The 23,019-nt window shown below is 36.8% G+C and overlaps 1 protein-coding gene and 1 non-coding gene across 2 annotated transcripts in view; both read right to left on the reverse strand.

Moving 5' to 3' along the window:
- Dera (deoxyribose-phosphate aldolase) overlaps nucleotides 1-23,019 on the reverse strand; it is a 96,548-nt gene that overhangs the window by 33,831 nt on the left and 39,698 nt on the right. Inside the window, exon 6 of the mRNA XM_020180383.2 lies at nucleotides 11,526-11,654. Within this exon, the coding sequence (XP_020035972.2) occupies nucleotides 11,526-11,654 (129 nt within the window). The remainder of the gene's footprint in view (nucleotides 1-11,525; nucleotides 11,655-23,019) is intronic.
- LOC141424387 (U6 spliceosomal RNA) lies at nucleotides 12,328-12,434 on the reverse strand. Its single transcript, XR_012449324.1, has one exon. It is a non-coding gene; the product is annotated as a U6 spliceosomal RNA (small nuclear RNA).

The following is a 23,019-nucleotide window of genomic DNA, read 5'->3' on the forward strand; positions in this document are numbered from 1 at the left end:
TCAAAGCAAATTTTCTACTATTTCCCCCTTTATTGTATCATTCAATGACTTCCCTTATATTTCCTCTTACTTCTCTGTTTCATCTCATTGTCTTTGTACTACTTTGATCTTATTAGGTTGAATTTTGAATATTCCCTCCCCCTGGTTCCTACATTTTTTTTCATTTTGATTTCCCATGCATTGCAAAATTCTGGCCAAGTTTGAACCTCATTTTGCATTCCTTCAAGGCTTGCTGTTCTCAAGCCCTGTATTTTTGTGTTAGTGCTCTTCCCACAGATCTTCATCAGCAGTTCAAACCTGATGACATTATGATTGCATCTTTAGTGCTTTTCTACTTCAACCTTATTTATCATGCCTGTATTATTTTCAAAGATAAGGTCTAGAATAACTTCGGAGCAGAGCTTGTTAACTGTTGCGTGTGTGAGAACAGTCCACAGCTACTGAAAGATAAAGCCACTTTTGTACATTCTGGCATTATTCTTAATGTGTGCACCTACTGGACTGAAATCTCTTAGCAGTCAATTGACCTGCTTTAGACTTCTCTTTTCTCGAAGCATGTTTCTCTATCTTGTTTCCTATCACCTTTTTCTTGGATTGCTCGATGAAAAAAGGATGGCTTTCATTTTTCTCCCTTGATTATGTTCCCTTCAAACTGTTGACTCCTTGCTTTCCTCCTTTGGTTGTATTTCTATCACCATTATTTCCACTAACCCAAATGGAAGTTCCATTTTTCTTTGAGCAAAAAAACAAAGCAAAAGGTTCTCTCTCCCTCAATCTCCTGTACCTCTAGAATCACCTCTGAATTTTTACAAGCCTTTTTTCTTTTTTTTACTGGTGGAGGCCGGTACTGGGATTTGAATTCAGGGCCTCAAGCTTGTAGGCACTCTACCACTTAAGCCATACCCCTAGCAAAAAAAAAAAAAAAATCCTTTTAATTGATTTTCTTATTTTTTATCACATAAGAGTATTACTCCATAGCATTATTATGAAGATTAACTGTAAAAATGCATGAAGCCTTGAAAATAGGTCCTGGCAAAAGAGTAAATATGAAATTTTAGCTATTATTGTTGTATTGTAGACTATATTACATATTTGTCATCTACTCAGAATATTTTCATTTTTTTGTCTGCTTCCTGGTTTGTTTCTACATACTTGTAACAGCTGTGTGATTTGCAGTGAGATATTTTATTTGGCTACATGTCTGAAAACCTAGTATGACCGCTATAGCTCTCAAGGTATAAAAACTGGGAGAGAGGGCAGATAAAAATGGCTGAGAATATGCCATAAAAATACAATTAACTGGACCACACCTAATTATAGGTCTCAATCAAATTTTTATACTTTTTTATAAGTTCATACCTAAGATTCATTAAATAATCTCACTAATATAGTAAGCTTTGGAACCAGTATGAAAGAAATCCAGTTCCAATCATGTATCTCAACAGCTATGCCAAATGGTTTGAAAAGTGAGGCTCTGAATATAACTTGTAATAGTCTAGAAAAAAAGATTCCATTATATTTCCTTTTTTTCTCTGATGTAGGATGGGATAGAAGGTATGCTGATATTTTTAATAACTTGCAAGGAACTTAATGTATAGTTTACAATGCATCCATAAACCCTATTTCATTTGTTTGATAGTCATATTAACACATTTGTTCAAGGTCACAAAATGTGCACAACAGAATAAGAGCCCAGGTCTTGTTATTTCTGACTGCTCCTTTCCCTAAAACGTTCTGAAAGACCAATAAAAAAGACTAAAACAAAAGCAGACTGCTAAGCATTTGGTTGACTCTTTTAGTCCACTTTCTGCAGCTATAACAGAGTACCACAGACTGGGAAACTATAAATAATAAACGTTAATTTGCCTCAAAGTTCTGGAGACTGGGAACTGGAAGAACAAGGTTTGGCATCTGACAAGGGTCTCTGTGCTGCACCATAACATGACAGAAGATCAAGCAAGTGTAGGAGATCAGGAGATGGAGCCAAATGTATTACAAACACACAGTCACTGTAATTAATCCATTCCTTTTGTGAGGACAGACCTAAATGCCTCTCAATGGTTCCACCTCTTACTACTTTTACACTGGGGAATAAGTTTCAACATGAGTTCTGGAGGGGACATTCAAACCATAGCACTGACCAAAAATGCAAATGCTTTCTTTAAGTTTTCACTTACAATGATGTATAACACCATACTAATGTAATTAGGTATGTCTACCTATTCCTTCTCGAAAAGAATTATTTTTGCAACAATCTAAATGGTTATCAAAATTACAAAATAAATTACGACTAATGTAAATGATAAAACTCCTTTTACTTTTGAGAATTTGATTTAAAATAAATGGAAAACCACAAGTATTGATGAAGAATTCCAGACATAACAGAATGTTATCAGACTTGTCTTCCTGCTACAAATAACAATAAAGCTGAATGGAATAGTTCCAGGCACTGGAAAACTTGTAGCTCAAGACATAAATCCTGACATAATTCAGATGTACCCATTAGCAGCTAAGGACTTTAAATTATTATAAATATGTTCAAAGATTTATATGAAAACATGATGATCAACGAGTAAAAAAATGGGGACTTCTCAGCAGAGAAACAAAAATGAAACAAAATCAAATGGAAATTTTAAACTAAAAATGTGCAATAGCATAAATTTCACTGGAGAGAATAAAAAGCAGACTACAAAATAAAGGCCAGTGGAAGATCCAAGTAAATTAGCCAGTTCTATTGATGCAAAAATCCTCAACAAAATAATGGCAAACCGAATTCAGCAACACATCAAAAAGATTATTCACACACGATCAAGTAGGCTTCATCACAGGGATGCAGGGGTGGTTCAACATTCGAAAATCAATAAACGTAATAAACCACATTAACAGAAGCAAAGACAAAACCCACTTAATCATCTCAATAGATGCAGAAAAAGCCTTTGATAAGATCCAACATCATTTCATGATAAAAGCTCTAAGAAAACTAGGAATAGAAGGAAAGTTCCTCAACATTATAAAAGCTATATATGACAAACCTACAGCCAGCATTATACTTAACGGAGAAAAATTAAAACCATTCCCTCTAAAATCAGGAACCAGACAAGGATGCCCACTATCTCCACTCCTATTCAACATAGTACTGGAATTCCTAGCCAGAGCAATTAGGCAAGAAGAAGGAATAAAAGGAATACAAATAGGTAAAGAAACTGTCAAAATATCCCTATTTGCAGACGACATGATCCTATACCTTAAAGACCCAAAAAACTCTACTCAGAAGCTTCTAGACATCATCAATAGCTATAGCAAGGTAGTAGGATATAAAATCAACATAGAAAAATCATTAGCATTTCTATACACTAATAATGAACAAACTGAGAAAGAATATATGAAAACAATTCCATTTACAATAGCCTCAAACAAAATCAAATACCTAGGTGTAAACCTAACAAAAGATGTGAAAGACCTCTACAAGGAAAACTATACACTTCTGAAGAAAGAGATTGAGGAAGACTATAGAAAGTGGAGAGATCTCCCATGCTCATGGATTGGTAGAATCAACATAGTAAAAAATGTCGATACTCCCCAAAGTAATCTGCATGTTTAATGCAATTCCCATCAAAATTCCAATGACATTCATTAAAGAGATTGAAAAATCTACTGTTAAATTTATGTGGAAGCACAAGAGGCCACGAATAGCCAAGGCAATACTCAGTCAAAAGAACAATGCAGGAGGTGTCACAATACCTGACTTCAAACTATATTACAAAGCAATAACAATAAAAACAGCATGGTACTGGCACAAAAACAGACATGAAGACCAGTGGAACAGAATAGAAGATCCAGATATGAAGCCACACAACTATAAGCAACTTATCTTTGACAAAGGAGCTAAAAATATACGATGAAGAAATAGCAGCCTCTTCAACAAAAACTGCTGGGAAAACTGGTTAGCAGTCTGCAAAAAACTGAAACTAAATCCATGTATATCACCCTATACCAAGATTAACTCAAAATGGATCAAGGATCTTAATATCAGACCCCAAACTCTTAAGTTGATACAAGAAAGAGTAGGAAATACTCTGGAGTTAGTAGGTATAGGTAAGAACTTTCTCAATAAAACCCCAGCAGCACAGCAACTAAGAGATAGCATAGATAAATGGGACCTCATAAAATTAAAAAGCTTCTGTTCATCAAAAGAAATGGTCTCTAAACTGAAGAGAACACCCATAGAGTGGGAGAAAATATTTGCCAACTATACATCAGACAAAGGACTGATAACCAGAATATACAGAGAACTTAAAAAACTAAATTCTCCCAAAACTAATGAACCAATAAAGAAATGGGCACGTGAACTAAACAGAACTTTCTCAAAAGAAGAAATTCAAATGGCCAGAAAACACATGAAAAAATGCTCACCATCTCTAGCAATAAAAGAAATGCAAATTAAAACCACGCTAAGATTCCACCTCACCCCTGTTAGAATAGCCATCATCAGCAACACCACCAACAACAGGTGTTGGTGAGGATGCGGGGAAAAAGGAACCCTCTTACACTGTTGGTGGGAATGTAGACTAGTACAACCACTCTGGAAAAAAATCTGGAGGCTACTTAAAAAGCTGGACATCGATCTACCATTTGATCCAGCAATACCACTCTTGGGGATATACCCAAAAGACTGTTACTCCAGAGGCACCTGCACATCCATGTTTATTGCAGCACTATTCACAATAGCCAAGTTATGGAAACAGCCAAGATGTCCCACCACTGACGAATGGATTAAGAAAATGTGGTATCTATACACAATGGAATTTTATGGAGCCATGAAGAAGAACGAAATGTTATAATTCGCTGGTAAATGGATGGAATTGGAGAACATCATTCTGAGTGAGGTTAGCCTGGCTCAAAAAACCAGAAATCGTATGTTCTCCCTCATATGTGGACATTAGATCAAGGGCAAACACAACAAGGGGATTGGACTATGAGCACATGATAAAAGCGAGAGCACACAAGGGAGGGGTGAGGATAGGTAAGACATCTAAAAAACTAGCTAGCATTTGTTGCCCTTAACGCAGAGAAACTAAAGCAGAAACCTTAAAGCAACTGAGGCCAATAGGAAAAGGGGACCAGGAACTAGAGAAAAGGTTAGATCAAAAAGAATTAACCTAGAAGGTAACACCCACGCACAGGAAATCAATGTGAGTCAATGTCCTGTATAGCTATCCTTATCTCAACCAGCAAAAAACCCTTGTTCCTTCCTATTATTGCTTATACTCTCTCTACAACAAAATTAGAAATAAGGGCAAAATAGTTTCTGCTGGGTATTGAGGTGGGGGGAGAGGGAGGGGGCGGAGTGGGTGGTAAGGGAGGGGGTGGGGGCAGGGGGGAGAAATGAACCAATCCTTGTATGCACATATGAATAATAAAAGAAAAATGAAAAAAAAATAAATAAATTAGCCAGTTCTAAGAACAAAGGGAAAGAGAAAAGATTAAAATAAGCAGGATTTGAGTAACCTATGGGACAAAAGAAGCAGTCTAATATTGACATACTCATGGTACTGGAAGGAAAGACTGATAGAAAGGGAGAGAAAACTACATTTGACAAAAACAGTTCTCAGCTGGGCATGGTGGCACCCGCCACAATCTCAGCACTTGGGAGGCTGAGACAGGAGAATCTCAAGTTTGAGGCCAGCCTGGACTGAGACCCTGTCTCAGAAAACAAACAAATGAATAAAAACATTTGGTTTATAAAGTCTTCAACTGGAGGAAAACTTCAACTTACAGATCATGAAGTGACAAACTCCATGCAATGTAAATACACAGAAAATAGGATTTTGGCACATCATGGTTGAGCTTGTGAAAAAGAAAGATAAGCAGACTATGCTCCTTGACCACACTCAAGGTAAGATGAGACTTTACATGCAGGGAAAGAAGAAATGGAATGAAATAATCTGCCCACTCAGATTTCTACATCCAGCAAACTATCCTTGAAATATAGTGTTGAAATGAAGACATTTTTCAGATGAGCAAAACCTGAAAGAATTCATCACCAGCAAACTTGTGCTACAAAAAATGTCCATGGAAGACTTCCAGGTTAAATCACACAAGATGGAAACTTAGAGCTACAGAAAGAAACAAAGGTAAGAAGAAATGATATACACATAAGGAAATTTTGAAAAACAGCTTAGCTTAGTTTTTTTCTTTTTTTAATTAACTTAACATATATGACTGTTAAATTCTATCACTGTTGTCACCAGGAGCAGTGACTCATGCCTGTAATCCCAGCTATACTTGGGAGACAGATATTAGAAAGGTCATGGTTCGAGGCCAGCCTGAACAAAAAGTTACCAGGATCCCTTCTTAACAAATAAGCCAGGCAGGGTGGCATGTGCCTGTGGTCCAAGCTATACAGGAGGCAGAGGCTGGAGGATAGCATTCTGAGGCTGGCCCTATGCAAAAATGTCAGCCCCTATCCAAAATTAACTAAAACAAAAAAGGCTGAAGGCATGGCTCATGTGTTAGGATGTCTGCCTATAGCAAATGCAAGGCCCTGAGTTCAAACTCCAGTACCACCACCACCAAAAAAAAAAAAAAAAATTCCCTCACTGTAATGTGGAGTCTATAATATATGTAGAAGAAAATTAAAATAACTCAAAAAGGACTGATGAAGATGCAAATTAAAGTACTGTGAACAGGTCTCATAATTGTGACATAATTCTAAAGTGGAACAACATTCATTCTAAATAGACTGGGATAAATTATGGATGCAAATTATACTTGCTGGGGCAATCACTTAAAATATTAAGAGATTACAGGTAAGGGTCCAATAGAAGAAATAAAAAGAAGTGCCATAAACATCTGGTGAACCCAAAAGATAATGAGAAAAGAGGAACAAAAAGTAAATTAAAAACCAATAGGAAGCGGGGAGAGGGTGGGGGAGGGGTCAGAAGGGGAGAAATGACCCAAACAATGTATGCACATGTGAATAAATGAATAATTAAAAAAAATACATACACACACAGGCACACACACATGCACACACACACAAAAAATAGAAAATAACTTCCAAAATGACAGGCTTAAATTATAACTCATATGGGATATAACTTACATTTCAATAAATATATGGAATACAAACATACAGTTCACTCTAGCTAAAAAGCAGAGATCATCACCATAAATTTTTAAAAAGATCCTTAAGATAGATACTTTTTTTTTCACATTAAACTTATTTTAACTGATTCATAAAAACATAAAAATTATACATATTAATGGGGTAATAAGAAATATTCTGATACATATATACACTGTATAATGCTTAAATTTGATTAAACATATCTTCTACAAAATTATCCTCTCTTAATAGTACAAGTTTTCAAAATCTTTCCTTCTAGCTTTTTGAAATGTTATCTATAGTGACCTTAGTGGCCTACAGCACCTCAGAATTGTTTGCTTCTATTCACTATAACTTAGTTCCTGCCAATCAACCTTTCTCATGGCTCTTTCCCTCCTTACTCTCTCCAGCCACCATTCTACTCTCAACTCTTAGATCCATGTATGAGTGAGGTCATGTAGTACCTGTCTCTATGCCTGGCTTATTTGACTTAACATACTGATCTCTAGCTCCATTCATGCTATTGGAAATCAGGATTTCCAATATATACCCACAGATTATATATATATATAATATATATATATTTAAATATATACCCACAGATATATATCATTTTAGGTGCTAAGCACAAGAAACTGGCATGGCTGGATTATTACATGAAGTGGACATTCAGACAAGGACTAGTACCTGAGATAAAGACAAACACTTCATAATAAAGAACTTGCTGATTCAACAGGTAAACAAAACAATCCTAAAAGTATATATACCCAGAGCTCCAAAATATGTGGGAAAAAAAAAAACTGATGCTTTCAAGAAACATACATGTGGAGACGAATCCACAATCAGAGTTGGAGATTTTAATGCCCTCCCTGTAGTAAATAGAACCACCTGAAAAGCAGGTGTAGTAAAAAGCACCTGAAAAAGCATCAACTAACCTGACCTGATGTCTTGGTGGCATTGACATTTACACCAAGATCTGCAAATCCACATTCTTTTAAGGGTACTTGAAGCATATACACAAAGGTACCCTAAAATGAGCTATAAAACAACTCATTAATTTTGAAAGACAGGAGTCTTACAATAGGTATTCTGAGCATAATAAAATTCTAAATTCTAAATAAAAATAAAAATCCAGAAAAGCACTAAATATTTGGAAATTAAACATCTCAATATAAATAACACTTTTTTTTTTTTTTTTTTTTGCTGGCACTGGGGGTTTGAACTCAGGGCCTCCTGCTTGCTAAGCAGGCGTTCTACCACTTGAGCCACTCCACCAGCCCTAAATAACACTTTTAATAACATTTTAAATCACAAGAGAACTCAAAAAGGAAATTAGAAAATACCTGACAATGAAAAAGTAAAAGTAAAAAGTTGGGTCCTTGAAAAAAATTAACAAAATTGGAAAACTCCTTGTAAGATTCTTTTTGGAAGGAAAAGAAGGGAAGAGTGGAAGAGAATAAAAACAATAAGAAAAAATAATAACCAACATCAAGAAGAAAGAATGAGATATAACTACAGATCCTACAGATGTCAGACTCAGACTAAGACTATTACAAACAACTCTATACCAGTAAGTTCAGCAATTCAGTATATTTATATTATATAATACTTATAATACTTATAAAGTAAACTTTTTAAGATCTCACAGCTATTAATCTTATGCAAGTATGAGGGTGGGAAAGCATAAAATCACATATGTGATTATGTGATGATCTACAATCAACAAAGCTGATGTGTGGTGATAGAATCGGATCAGAGGTTGCACGGGGGGCAGCAGGTGAACAGCGTGGAGATGACTATGGGGCACACAAGATATTTCTGGGATGACAGAAATGTTCTATTTGATGGAAATAGTGGTTATAGGTGTATACATACATTTAACATCTCAATTTACTGAGTTCAAATTTACCTCAATTTTTAAAAAAATCAAAGAAAACAATGACAGCAGGAAACAACGTGAATTTAGACAGAAAATTTTAAATTATTTTCTTTGGAGATTATCTTGTGTGCTACTATAAAATTAAAACAAGAATATAAACTTTTTTATTAAAAAATTCTCCAAAAATGCTTCCATTCTATTCTATATCCCAACAGAATTAACTATGGACCATGATACTTTCATATATTATACTGCTCAAAGATGGTATCTTTTATTCATATAAAATAAGATCTAGCATGTAAGATCTAGCATGATGCCTCGGGAAACTGCTGTTGTAAGTGAAAAAGCAAAAACCCTGGAGTCCGAGGACCTGGGTTCAAATGATCACTCTGTATGATTTATTAACTTTGTGACTTAGTCTCAGGTTTCTTCATCAACTCCAGGACTAATGTGAAGATTAAGGAATGTGAAAGGCATCTGATAAAGCATACCACAGGCATGTCACTCAAGGTGCTCTGATCAGATGACAAAGAGGAAGCACACAGACAGCATGGACAGTGAAACAAGCAGACAGGAGTGGGAGAAGTAGCATGCTTCCCTGCGTGTGGATCAGTGGAGGAGAACAGAGGCTTCCAAAGGACAATGGCCTAATGTCACACGCCCATCATGAGCAGCAGACACAATGGGTAGACAGGACTGACTGACCTCTCAGCCTTTCCTTGCAGCCTGTGCTACAGTTAAGGTAACAGATGCCTCAACACTGACTCAGTTGTGGCCCTGATAAGTGCCTCAGCCTCACTTGCAAACCAGCAGTGCAGTGACCATGTGTACAGTAAGTGGCTGTTGGTATCTGTTTAAAACGGTCATCTGCTGCCTGGGCTAATGATCCCTTGTCCTGGCAAGCACGAAAGGGAAGCTACGTGTCTACCTAAAGCTCCAAGGGCTTTACCTAGGTTCCTCAGCATAGCAGTGAGTCTTCTACTACTGTGGACCTTTGCATGCCAACATCCCTAATGAATCACTGTTCGAAGTGTTCATAGATGTGGCTCTAAATAAGACAACCAGAGCAGATATTTTCTGGATCCAGAAGCAGGGACCAGGGCAATAGCACCATTAATACCTCATAGATTCAGCAGAGTACTGGGGAATGATCTACCTAGGCCTGACAGAGTATTCAAAAAATACACAAGAAGGCTGGTGTAGTGGCTCAAGTGGTAGAGGCCTGCCTACAGGCATGAGGCCGTGAGTTCAAACCTCAGTATCACTCCCCACTCTCCCAAAAATGCAAAAAAATACACGAGTATAAAAAATTAGAGTGTGATTGCCATGGGTGTCCCAGATTTAAGATCAGAAAAGCCAAGTATTATTATCCAAATGTGGGGTCCCTAGTAGAGTACCTGGAAATCCAGAACCCAATCACAGCACACTATGATGTTATCCAACACAGATTTTAACAGAATGATCTGGGGTACAGAGGTGAGAAAATATGCCAAGTGGTGAGGGAGGAAGTGGTGCTGTGAAATAGTCCTAAACAGGGAGAAGTAATATTGAAAATATTCCTCTAGTCTCTTTGGCAAAAGGCATCCTAGGCAGGGGGCACAGCATGCACAAAGGCACAAAGGGGGTTGTATGGTACCACCTGCAGGAAACTGTAAGCAACTCTGTATGTCTGGAACCTATTGGGTAAAGGAAAAATGGTGTCAAAGGCAGACAGGGTGGGTCCTAGAAGACTTTTTCAAAATAAGGATTAAGGAATTTACACTCTGCCTGGAAAAGGAAGAGAAGTGATTAAATGATTTTAAGTAAGCAGCACCATAATCAAATTAGCATTTTTAAAAGATTTTGCAAAAAGGTAGAAAACACATGAGATAGGCCAAAGTAGGAACAGGAAATGACCTAAAGTAATGCGCAAGGCGATGGTGGTCGCAGACAGCAGAGCTCAGAATGGAGAGATGTAGTAGGCATGGTAAAGAAGCAGCACTCTCAGGATTTGTTCACTGACGTATGTGAAGGTGAGGAAAGAGTCAGGCATGACTACCAGGTTTCAAGTCTGAATGTCTGAAAGGACAGACCATGGAGCTAAGGAATAAGTCAACTTATGTTTGAAAGTGTTATAAAAATAGCACACTATTTTTTTTAACACAGGCAAAAGTAGAGGCTGCCTCGGATAGAATGGATACACATCTCTGAGAAAAACCCAAAGCTTAAATTCACAGAAAAAAGTCAGAGCTAAAGAAATTCCTGTCTAACAAATGTTGATGTATGAATAATCAAATAACACAAAAGGTAATTCACTAACAAGAGAGCCATCTACTGCCTTGTAAGGATAGTGCAACAATGAAATATCATAAAAAATGTGGAAGTCTAGAGTTTTTGACCATTTCATATTGAACAGGTATTCAAAAAATACCTCACTTCCCCCTCAAAACCCCCCCCAACTGGTTGGCACGTTCAATAATAGCCAAATGTTTTCATTTACTTATTTCTCCTAAAAATATTAATCCAGTCCAAAACATTACTTGAATATAAAATGCTTACCTGCCATCATTGCTATCATACTGGCTTTGTAGACATTAGTAAGAGAGCCGAGTTCTCCTGTTGCTAAGATGGTTTTGAGATGAGCCTCCCCACAGGCCTTGCGAAACTGACGAACCTCATCATACAGGGCTGAGGAAGAAAATAATTGAGGCAGTTACAGAGCAAACAAGTGATAACATAATTTGGCAGCTGTGTGGGGCTGGTAGAACCCACTTCAGACTTAGGAAACATAAAACATTTGTCACTTGCTAAGCATCACCACAACCTAATGTTGCCTAGAGCATTCTGTTGCAGTTAAAAGGAATGCCTACAATGAAACTATTTCCAAGCCCTGGCCTAAGGTCCAGAGTCAGAGAGCTTTTTAAATATCATTACAATGATATGCAAATTATAAATAATTTCTACCTTTTCTATATGATGGTGACAGAAGAAAGAAACAAACTTATTTACCATACATACAGTAGTATACCACTTTGAAAACTAAAGAAAAAAAAAACTCCTCAGTTCCCTAATAATTCTACAACTTGTAGGTAATAGGTTCTCTTGTTGGAATATAAAGCAGAACTTTCCCAAGCGCTCTGCTAATGACAACTCAGACAGAACCATGTGCCCCACTCTCTACCAGAGTATACATTTATTTACATAGGCATTGAGCCTGGCCAAGTAGTATCAGATTGATGAGCATAAAGCTATTAGTAGTGGTGTTCAGTGACATATCCTTTAATCTATTTATCCTGATCCCATGCGACATTCGCCTTTCTACAGCTCCATGTACCACCCAGAAAGCAGATTGATTTTTTTTTAAAATATGGAACACTTCACAAATTTGCGTGTCATCCTTGTGCAAGGGCCATGCTAATCTTCTCTGTATCATTCCAATTTTAGTGTATGTGCTGCTGAAGCAAGCACCAGATTGATTTTTTTTTTTATAAAACTGACTTAAAGCACACATACACAATCACCAAGAAAAGTATATATAACAACAATGAGGAAAAGGTGGTAGAATTTTAGTAAACAAAACCAATATAATGAGTATTAAATTTTTGAAAAGTTATTTAACCTCTTGTCAATGATTCTACATTTTGGCTTTTATTCTGTATCAGCCCATGCACCTTCATTTCCTGAACTCATGCTGTTGTCACACTATTAGAACCAAGATGGAGTGCTTATTTTATTTGTGGGGTGGGTGGGTGGGTGGGGGTGTGTGTGGGTGTGTGTGTGTGTCTCATATGAAGTTATATAAGCAGATTAACTAAGCTGAGCACAATAAGGGTCAGGGATAGCATTCTTAATGCTGTGTTGACAGTTCCATAGTTCATAGAAAAGCACATGCAAAAGACTGACTAAAAATTAGTCTCAAGTCAGCAAACTCAGTCAAAACCCTAAAAGTTATAACAAAATGAACAAAACTTGCTTCCTTAATCCTAGCAAACCTGAACCTAACTTGAAGCTTAAAAGTGAAAATTGATACAATAAGAGCAAATATTCTAGAAGTTTGTTAACACCAGGAGATAGTACCCACAGACTTTTCAAGAAAGGATTGGGTATTTCCTGAAATTCTTAATAGTAAGTTTCAGGTGCTAGAGAAAACTTGAGATGCAATGCCACCTACATTACATTACCCTCCCACTTGCCCTAACCTGTGATAAAATCGTCCGACCTATGTATTCTAACATGACACCTTGTGTACGAATGTCACAAGCAGCAAGAGCCTAGGTAGCAATAACAATTTACATTCTCTTAACTCAGAAAGTGAATCTTGGCGGGAATGATATTTCTCAAGTTACTGAATCTAAAAGCAGAAAATTGTTCTCTGAGAACAAGTGACAAGGTAATTTCCTGACCTAACAACTCAAGAACACTAATCCAAAGTTAACTTATGATTTAATGATTCCCTTCTGCAAAAAAGTATTGCCATTGCAAGTAGATGTTAAAACCAGACAACATGCATTTAAAACCTAGATGCATCACTTCTGTGGGATCTTAGGCAAGATATTTCTCTCAGTCTCAGTTCCATCCTTAACATGTCAATAATATTTACTTCACAACATTTATCACGAGGATTAAAAAAGAAGATATGTATGAAGTACTTTGCATACTGTCTGATGTACTGTAAACATTCAAAAAGTTTATTCATTATTATTAAGTTCAGAATTCTAGTAAAATGAGTTTCTATTAAGTGATGTGTATAAAAGTCAAATCTTATTTTATGGCCTGACCCAACTCCCTGTGTAGAGTACAGTGAGCTATCAGATAAGGCTCAAAAATATGTTATTACAGCATTTGTTAAAGTGAATTTTGGCCTATGTAACAAATTCTTAAAACACTGAGCATGACATTTATGAACAAAACCACCATTCTTTTTAAAAAAGTGCTACCTTTTAAAAACCAGTAGGTTTATTTATCTATACTTAAAACTAACCAGAAAAACACCTATTTTGTGCCATTTGGGAGTTATGCTCTATAATCCACGACCCACAAGGCATGAGCCAGGTCTACACAACCAGCATGCTTCCGTTCTTTAGCTGCCCATTTCTCAAGTCATTTTAATTCACCACATGGCAGTGGTGAATAGGGCCTTTGAAACTTGAATGATGCAAAGATTAAAGAATAGTTAGAGTGTTTATTATGTAGCACCAGCAACAGTAGATCCCAGGGCCCACAGGTTGTGCGGCCCACCAGCCACCACCAGCAGTGAGGTGCCAGCAATGACCAGGAACAGAAGTACCAGCAATGGTGCTGTGACCAGACATTTCCCAGGGTACAAGCTGGCTGTACTCTCTGTTCCCCAGTCTTCTGTGGTTCTGCCTGTTCTGCAAGCCTGGTTCTCCAGGCTTCTTATTCAGAGAGCTTCTAGGTCCTCCTAATCAATTCATTTTCAGCTTAACTTACTCATAATTGGTTTCACTCATTTTCAACTCATATCTCCATTATTAAAAATATTTACTGAGGAAGCACAGCATAATGCTACTCCTTAGCTCTACAACTAATTTGTTTGGTTTGGACAAGTTACTTAGCTCTCAACCTTTGTGCTAGGTTCCTCATCTATAAAATGGGGGTAAACGGAGTTCATACCCCTCATTGAAGTTTTTCTGACCACTAAATACATTAATACATATAAAACAGTGAGGACATGGGAAAGTCAGCTACTTGTTTTCTATTGTTGGTAATGGTGTTGTTACTGATGTTGCTGACACCTTATTAAGTTCAGTGTATAGTCTCTAGTACCCATGTGCTAGCGATTCCAGCACAAATCAAGAAAGCCATAAAGAAGTATTATTAGTGTTTAGGAAGTTTTACGCACTTTGACATTAGTGATAGAAACTAGACAGTCAAAAAAAGAAGAGGGCACTGTCATTTATATTTCTTAAACATGAAATTTCACCACTTTAGGGTACTAGGAAAGCAGTACGGGCAGAGTTTACTATATATTGCAATTTTTTTTTTAACTCAGGACCCAAACTCCTTTGAATAGAACAGACAGGTAAGACAGTTATTGCTACCTGCCAGGTATGTAAGCACATAGAAATTACTCAATTTCTCTAAGCCTAATTAGTTAGGGGGACTAAGTATGCACACATTATCACTGAGAAGATTAAATAATACATGTGACTAGTCGCTAAAGCAAAGCCAGGCATTTAGTAAGCATTTCTTCCTTTATAGTAGTTGTCTGTATTTTTCTCATATACTTCCAGAAATATTTTATATTTAAAATAACTTCAAAGAATAAAATCAAGCACTGCCCTGAAATTTATGAAAACACAATTAGAGTTTGTAGATATTACATATAAGAAAAAAGAAAACATTTTATTCCAACACAAGCCAATGAAGCCACAAAGAAGCATTATTGGTATTTAGATGGTTTTGTACACCTTGACATTAGTGATAGACACCTTGAAACCTGACAGATGGTATATGCAAATCAAAGCAACTTGAAGGATGAAATGTAACCTAGTCAAGCTCAAATTATGTCTCTTACCATATTCAACTGATGTGTTCCTTTCAATATAAATGAGCTTAACAATAGGAAAATTAATGGATGAATTTTCTCCTAAATTAGCAGGAAAAGAGAAGAGTGTGAATTTACTATATTTGCTACTGAACTATACAAGTGGAGGAAATTGAAAGTGAAGTAATGAGTTAAAGAGATCCTAATTCCAAAAAATTCTAAATGAGAAATAATTACTCAAAGGAATGAGAAAGCCTCTAAGTTTTCAAAACATCTTCTCTTTAAAATGCTCAGTTTTCTACTCATCATTTCAACATTCTCTGAGAAGTAGTTATTTTGGATGTGAAATGAAAGGTACAGACATGGATGCTTGCCCAAAATCTCATCTCTAGTCCATAGAAGGATAGATGTCAGAATTCCTGTCTTCTAATGCTGAAAAAGATTTTATTCCTCAAATGTTTCTGCTTCTGTCCCAGCACACACACATGCATACATGGGCATACACATTGTAGAAATACTCTGAAGTACTTCATGTAATAGAATAACCAAAACCTAGAACCTAAAGGGAGGTCAACTCCCATCTAGTTCAAACCATTCACTTGACACTTGGGCATCATAATACTAAAACCTGATTTTCATTCTCAGAAAAAGAAGGAAAAGTTCCAAGTTCATTGAGAAACATATACTTACCTTTGTATGATTTAATATACTAAAAACAATTTATAAATTGCCCTGTTAGCCTTCTAGATAGAAACAGAAAAGGGTGTTGGATTACAGAGTTTATAGGTTTGAATCATGGCTTTTCAGCATCTGGCTGGTCACTAATTAGTTGTGTTACTTGGGAAAGTAACTGAGCCTCTACAAGCATCATTTTTCTTCCCAAGACTGGATAGGAGAGCTTCACTTTCACAGCTAAAACAATTCTCAAATAGCAAAACTATTTATTCAAGTGATTATGAAGGTGATCAGTTAATTATGCTTCAGATCTACTTTTAATAATAAGCACATATGTGTAAAATGAAGATAAACTTTAATTTACTCTGAAAGCTTAAGCTGTTTTAACTATGACCAAATTGCCTCATTACTGGCTTAGACAATTCTGAGTCATTTTGTGTATGGTGTCAGCAGGAGAGAGGCGGGGATATGCTTAGCTGGTCACTGCCATGAAAGTCAAGGAAAACAGGGACTGGCATGTCACCAGGACCTAGGGACACTCTTGGCTTTCATATTGCCAGCTCAGAAGCTAGGACAGGGTGAGGAGGTACTTGCAATTCACTTTGTCAGGGAAAATGAGGGTTACATTTTCTCACTTACTAATGAGGATTGGGAATTCTGGGTAGGGGAAGTCTTGGTGAGTGCAGCCAGAAGTACTAGGCCAGGCGTAAAGCCCACGGGGTCTAGAGACTGTCATATGCAGCACAACTGATCAGGTTAATACTGATCAAATAGGCTAGTGCATTGAAGATAGTGGGAGCAAGATTTCTCACTGACAAGAAAGAAGGGCCAAAACCTGGAAAGGAGGAATTGAGAATAATCCTGGGTGATACTGTGTTGTAATGGAGGTTTATCAGTGTGACCTCATGGGTTTTAAGATAGATAGATAGAGAGATAGGACAGAGAAAGAGAGATAGGAGTGAGAAAGAGAGAAAGAGAGAGATGAATGGAGCTACAATGTATGTGTTTGTGTGCTATGTATATACGTACAAACAGGTATTTCCTACATCTGACCAATGAGAGCCTAGAAACAATAACATCCTGATACCGATGCGTACACTCAGCACCCATATTTTGAATTCTTCGATGACAGGAATCAGAGCTCTTTGGAGAAATGGCTGATTGTGGAGCTGAGACAGAGATAGTCAAAGACAGTCATGAACCATCTTTCACAAGAAAGCAGGAAAGTTCTTACAAAATCATGGCAGTAGGAGCCAGTTTAAAGCAAACTGGCCAAATGTGGGACCATGTAAGCATCAAAAAATGATAGAAAAGGATTACAGTCAATTGAAGAGGAATCTCTGAGCATACAAACAGGAAAGGAAGAAAAAAGAGAAGGAAGAGAAGCAAGGTAAAGCTAACTAATAAGTATAGAAGAAATGAAAGAAGTAGAAAATCATCATTTGGCAACCATTCTAGTAATAACTGAAGAATTATCAATGCTAAAATAGTGAATAAAAATTAGATAAGAAACAGGATATTAACATCTCTCAAAATATCTCGATTCATCATCTGTATTAACTACTTATTAAAATACAAAATGTTACTAATTTTACAATGGAGAAACTTGGCAGAAACAATCTTAGCCAAGTAAAAATGTAACATCATAAGTAACTGGACAAATTAGCATCTTATGACTCCCAAAATAATGAAAACAGAAATACCAAGCAAACACAACTTGAGGCAGGTGTCACAAAATAATATGTCTATAATCTTCAAAAACAAGGAAAGACTGAAGACTATCCAGACTAAAAAAGGCGAAAGAGACATCTAAAGGGATTCCAGACCTTGTAAAGAACGCTACTGGGACAATACACTAAATCCAGTGTGTATTTCACAGTAGTATTTGATGCGGTATTGGGGCTTAGTACAAGAGTGTCCTTGTTTTCAGGAAATATACACCAAAATATTTAAGAGTAATGAGCCAAAAGATTTGCAGCGTATTTTCAGACAGTTCGGAAAAACATATTCAGTGCACATATACCCACAAAAAAAGAATACAAGTAAGGCAAAAAGGTAAATAACATGGAATTTTATAATTGGGGAATCTAAATAATAAGCAAAGTAGAGTTTTGTGTATTTATTTTTTACAACTTTTCTCTAAGTTTAAAATTGTTCAAAAATAAGAACTACAAAGATATGTTACAATTTGTTTAGCATCTAGGAATTTTTCTTATGAGAGGGCTTTTGAGACTATCAAATATTCCATGGTTCTTAAAAGTATAAAAAAATACTTATATATGGAACATATTACTTTCATAATCTTTTTCCCCTTCAATATATTATACATGTCTTTATATTATACATATCTTTCCATATTTATAAATACAGGTCTCTAGCACAATTTTTAAGGCCAATCTTTTATCACAGACATAAAAATTTATTCAATCATTTCCTATTATTAGATGCTTGAGGTTCTAGATTTTTTGCTATTTTTATACTTTAGTAAAGTCCTTATACTTAAATCTTTGCATACATCATGACTCTATCCCCAGGAGTCTTTATTTTTCTGCTCACACACTTACATGTAATATATGTTCATTATTAAAAATTCAAATATTACAAACTTGAAAATTCCTCATTTCAAAAGAGAAATTTTTTAAAAAAGAACTGGAGATGTGGCTCAAGTGGTAGAGCATCTGCTTTGCAAGTACGAATCCCTGAGTTCAAGTCCCAGTACCACCAAAAAAAAAAAAAAAGAACAGAACAATTCTTGCCACATAGCAGAAAAATAATAATTTGGAAAACTATTATCAAAGATGACTGACAAATGAAAATAAATTCAAATACCACATCCAAATTAGTCAGAATAATGCAAACTTTAACAAAACACATACACTAGAAAGGTGGCAGGCATAGTGCCACCTTACAAACCTGACAATAACGAGGTCTTCAGGAGCAGTGAAAGTGGGTACACTAGAAACCAGCATATATTACTCTGCAGATGCTCAATCAATATTCTCACCCATTTTGCAGGAGCTGTCTTGTGTCTGTCCCCCTCGGTCGTTCCACTACCATCACACTGATGAGAATGGAAGTCAGAACCTGACCTCTGCTCATCATTCCAGTTGAAAAACACGTGAGGCTGTTGACAGTGGGGTGTTCACAACAGAAATCTGAGAACCCAGTCCCTCTACAAAGGCCTGTGTGCATCGGAGTACAGATCCAAGGGGTCGGCAAGGAGCAAAGGGTTCTATTGCATCTGTTTCTTTTGTTTTGTCTTAATTTATTTTTAACTGATACATAAGTTATAAAAATCATACATCTTAAGCCAGGAGCTGGTGGCTTATCTTGTAATCACAGCTACTGAGGAGGCAGAGATCAAAAGAATAGCAGTTCAAAGCCAGCCCGGGCAAATAGTTCAAGAGACCTATCTCGAAAATACCCAACACAAAACAGGCCTGGCTGAGGATTCAAGTGGTACAGTGCCTCCCTAGCAAGCATGAGGCCCTGAGTTCAAACCCTAGTACCACTCAAAACAAAACTACATGTTAACAGGTACTATGTGATATTTGATGCATGTATACATGATACAATGTTTAAAGCAGAGTAAACAAACCTACCTCCTCATATATTTGTCATTTCTTTCTGGTGAAAATGTCCAAAATTCTTTCTTCTAGCTCTTTGAAATATGCAGTAAATAATTGTTCTATCACTCCACTGTGCAACAGCATACCAGAAATTCTTACTCCTAACTTCAACCCATCCATCAACCTTTTCCTCAGCATCCAAAACAGGCTGGCAAACAGGCTCTATGCTCTGCAACACTGCCCCCAGTTGCCAGCAGGAACTATTGCATTTTATTTTTCTCTGAAGTTATCTTGTTTCTCTCCATCTTCCATCTAAAAGGAAAGTCTATTCTTAATCTTGATGCTGCTGGAATTACATTTTTAGAAAAGCACTGCTACAGACACACAAAACCAAGTTAGTAAAACTTGTATGTATGGAATTGTTACTTAAGAATCCAAGTGTTTAGAGACTATGTCTCCTATCTAAAGTCATAAATTCCTTTTATATTTCAGGCTATTCAAAGGCAGTTAAAAAATAGTTACTAACGAACATATCTTAGCAATTATTTTTGAGTACCAGAAAGATGTTCAACACTATACAAGAATGGCCTGAAAATAACTCTTAAGATAATTATATGTACAGTAAAACACTTAATATAAAATTGTTCAGCAACCTTTTATACTAAAAAAGTCACAAAATGTTCAAGAACACAGTTTCATCCACCAAAGCAACTAATTAAACTTTTAAGACTAAAACAGAGATGGGCTAAATCACCGAGCAGTAAAACACCTATAAGAAATAAAACTCACACATTTTTGTCAATAGTATTTGAAGTTTTGAAAAATCATAGCATAAAAACAAAAACCATAAAAGCATACAGCTGCCATAAGTATCTCCAGAATTTCTGTTATAAACAACCCGCAAAACAGAGAAACTACAGATTATAGATTATGTGATTCCTCCCCTAAAAAGTGCCTATAGATTTTGAAATGGTTTTTCTGATGAGCTTTTATTATTAACAGCTCTATAAAAGAAAGAAAAATAATTTATTTTCTGAGGTGTTCTGTCTACTGTTCTTCTGTAAAAATAAACAAATAGGAAAAAAACCAAACTATTTACTGGATTTGAGTTTTAGGACCTACTTCATATAGGAAAATGAAGGATAGATGCTGCTGTGGCTTTGACCCTGGAATTTCATTCTCTTGCCCTAAAACTCTTAATAATGGCAGGGGGAGGGGCTATCCATTCCACAAATCAAGTTTAGGTGAGCAACTCAGGGGTGAACAACTGAAAGAGTTGAAAATGCATGTGGCTGGGGATACAGGTGTCAGATACCTCCTCCAACTGCTACACCGAGCACATTATGCTGAGAAAATGTTACAGACAGCCTCAGTCACCTTGGGAGCCATGTCTGCTAGTGCTCCAGTACAGACTGAGTCCCCAGAGCCAGTAGAGCTAACTCGAGGTCCTGAGCTAAGCAAGTTAGATTCCTGATAGCGTTTCCATGTCACATTAGGTACATATATGTACAGAGAGAGGTCATGAGAAAAGTGAAAAGAGTATCTCTTTCTAGATAATTTTCAAAACCTGCTCAATAAGGTTTGTAAGATGATGAGCAACTTCTGGCAAAGGCTTTCTTCAAGGAGAAGAAATGCAACTTCAATGTCAACTTTAACAGCACCATAAAAAAGTATTGCATTACACATACCAATCCTAGGAGGAGTACTTACTTATGAGGAGGATGCCAAGTATCTGTGCAGGGATTGTCATTCTAACAATCTAGGAGTCTCTGTTCACTCACACCCAACCCTCCATTCTGACATTTCACATGCCTGGGGCATGTGCGGGATTCTGTAAGAAGAGCTGTACTTTGAAAATGTTTGTCAAGTTACTCTGAGAACCAACAGTAACCTCCTCATCCCATCCAGTTAAAACTACCATCCCAAGTGAGAAGTACAGGTATGCATTTCTGTATCCATATGGAAAGGCTCAAGAGAGGTACTAGCAGGAAAGGATAGCATGCCATAGAGCTACATATAACCTGGCAGAAAAAAGCTTAACAGCAATGTATCAGGCTAAAAGAACCAGGATAATACCAAATAAAAAGGCCTATACATCAAAAAGCACAGCAGTCTGGACTGTCAACTGTGGGGTGAATCATCTTAGGATTTCCAGAGAAAGCATCACCATATTCCAGGATAATACAACCACTGACAAATATTTCTGAATAATCAAGAAAATATTATGTGTTTAATAAAAATTATCAATAAAGGGAAATATAGATATTTTAATAGGCTTCTTTCTAAAATGGGTGGATTCTCTAACCTTAATAGGATTCACTGATTTTTAGATGTGTACTTCCATGAAAATGATGGATGAAAAGCATCATGGTTTAGTGGGAAAATGGAATAAGTTAGGAGCTGGGCAGACCCAGGTTCTGGTGTTCAGAGGCCTGTTAGCCTTGGTCAGAGGGAGTGTAACTGAAATTGGCTTTCTAAGGAATAGTAAGCAGAGTGTGAGGAGAGGTCATGCTGGAACAGAACACATCAGGAAGGACAGGAATGACAGAGGAGAGGAGCTTGCAAGCAAGAAGCAAGAGAAATCAGAAACAGAAAGTAAATTCTCAGGGATATAAAGTCACAAAGTCATGACAACACACAGTTTCCAGGAGGAAAAAAAAGTTCAATCTGCCAAACAGTGATGAATAAAGTAAAACAAACAACTGAAGGACATCCCTTGGGTCTAGTGAGATGAGAAGTTACTATTATCTTGGTTAGAATTCATCAAAACAAAGAAGTACAACTCATAAGAACTTCAGTCATGAAGAGGAGTAAAGGATATAAAAGGGAATGTTGGCATGTGAGGTGTTTTTAATGGATAAAAGTATAATTGTGCTTAAACACTTGATGGGAATGAATCACAAGAAAGAAGATGGAGGTATGGGAGAAGAACAATAACCAGTATGTGGAGTAAGACTCAAAAGATGCAGAAGAGCCATTGAGTTAGGGGAAAAAAATAAAGGCAGGAGGCAAAGCACTGACAGTCTCTGAGGAGCAACCATCTGATGGTGCTCACTGCCCCGAGAAGTAGCAGGCAGGGCATCTGGCAACAATGAAGGAACTGCAGGTGGTTGAAGAGTTAGATGTCTGAGGAAAGCAGAGACATCCAATGGTCACCAAGGAGAACCCAAAGAAAGGAAGGCAAGCCCTTCTCCACTTTCCTCCCTGAGCTCAGACCCTTCACTGTGGCCTATGTGGCCAAGAGACATGTTTAGAAGGCACTCTAAATGGTTAGGCCTAAAAGATGTAATTCTTTCTACTA

This window comes from Castor canadensis, chromosome 6 (assembly GCF_047511655.1).
Source record: "Castor canadensis chromosome 6, mCasCan1.hap1v2, whole genome shotgun sequence".
Lineage (NCBI taxonomy): Eukaryota > Metazoa > Chordata > Mammalia > Rodentia > Castoridae > Castor > Castor canadensis.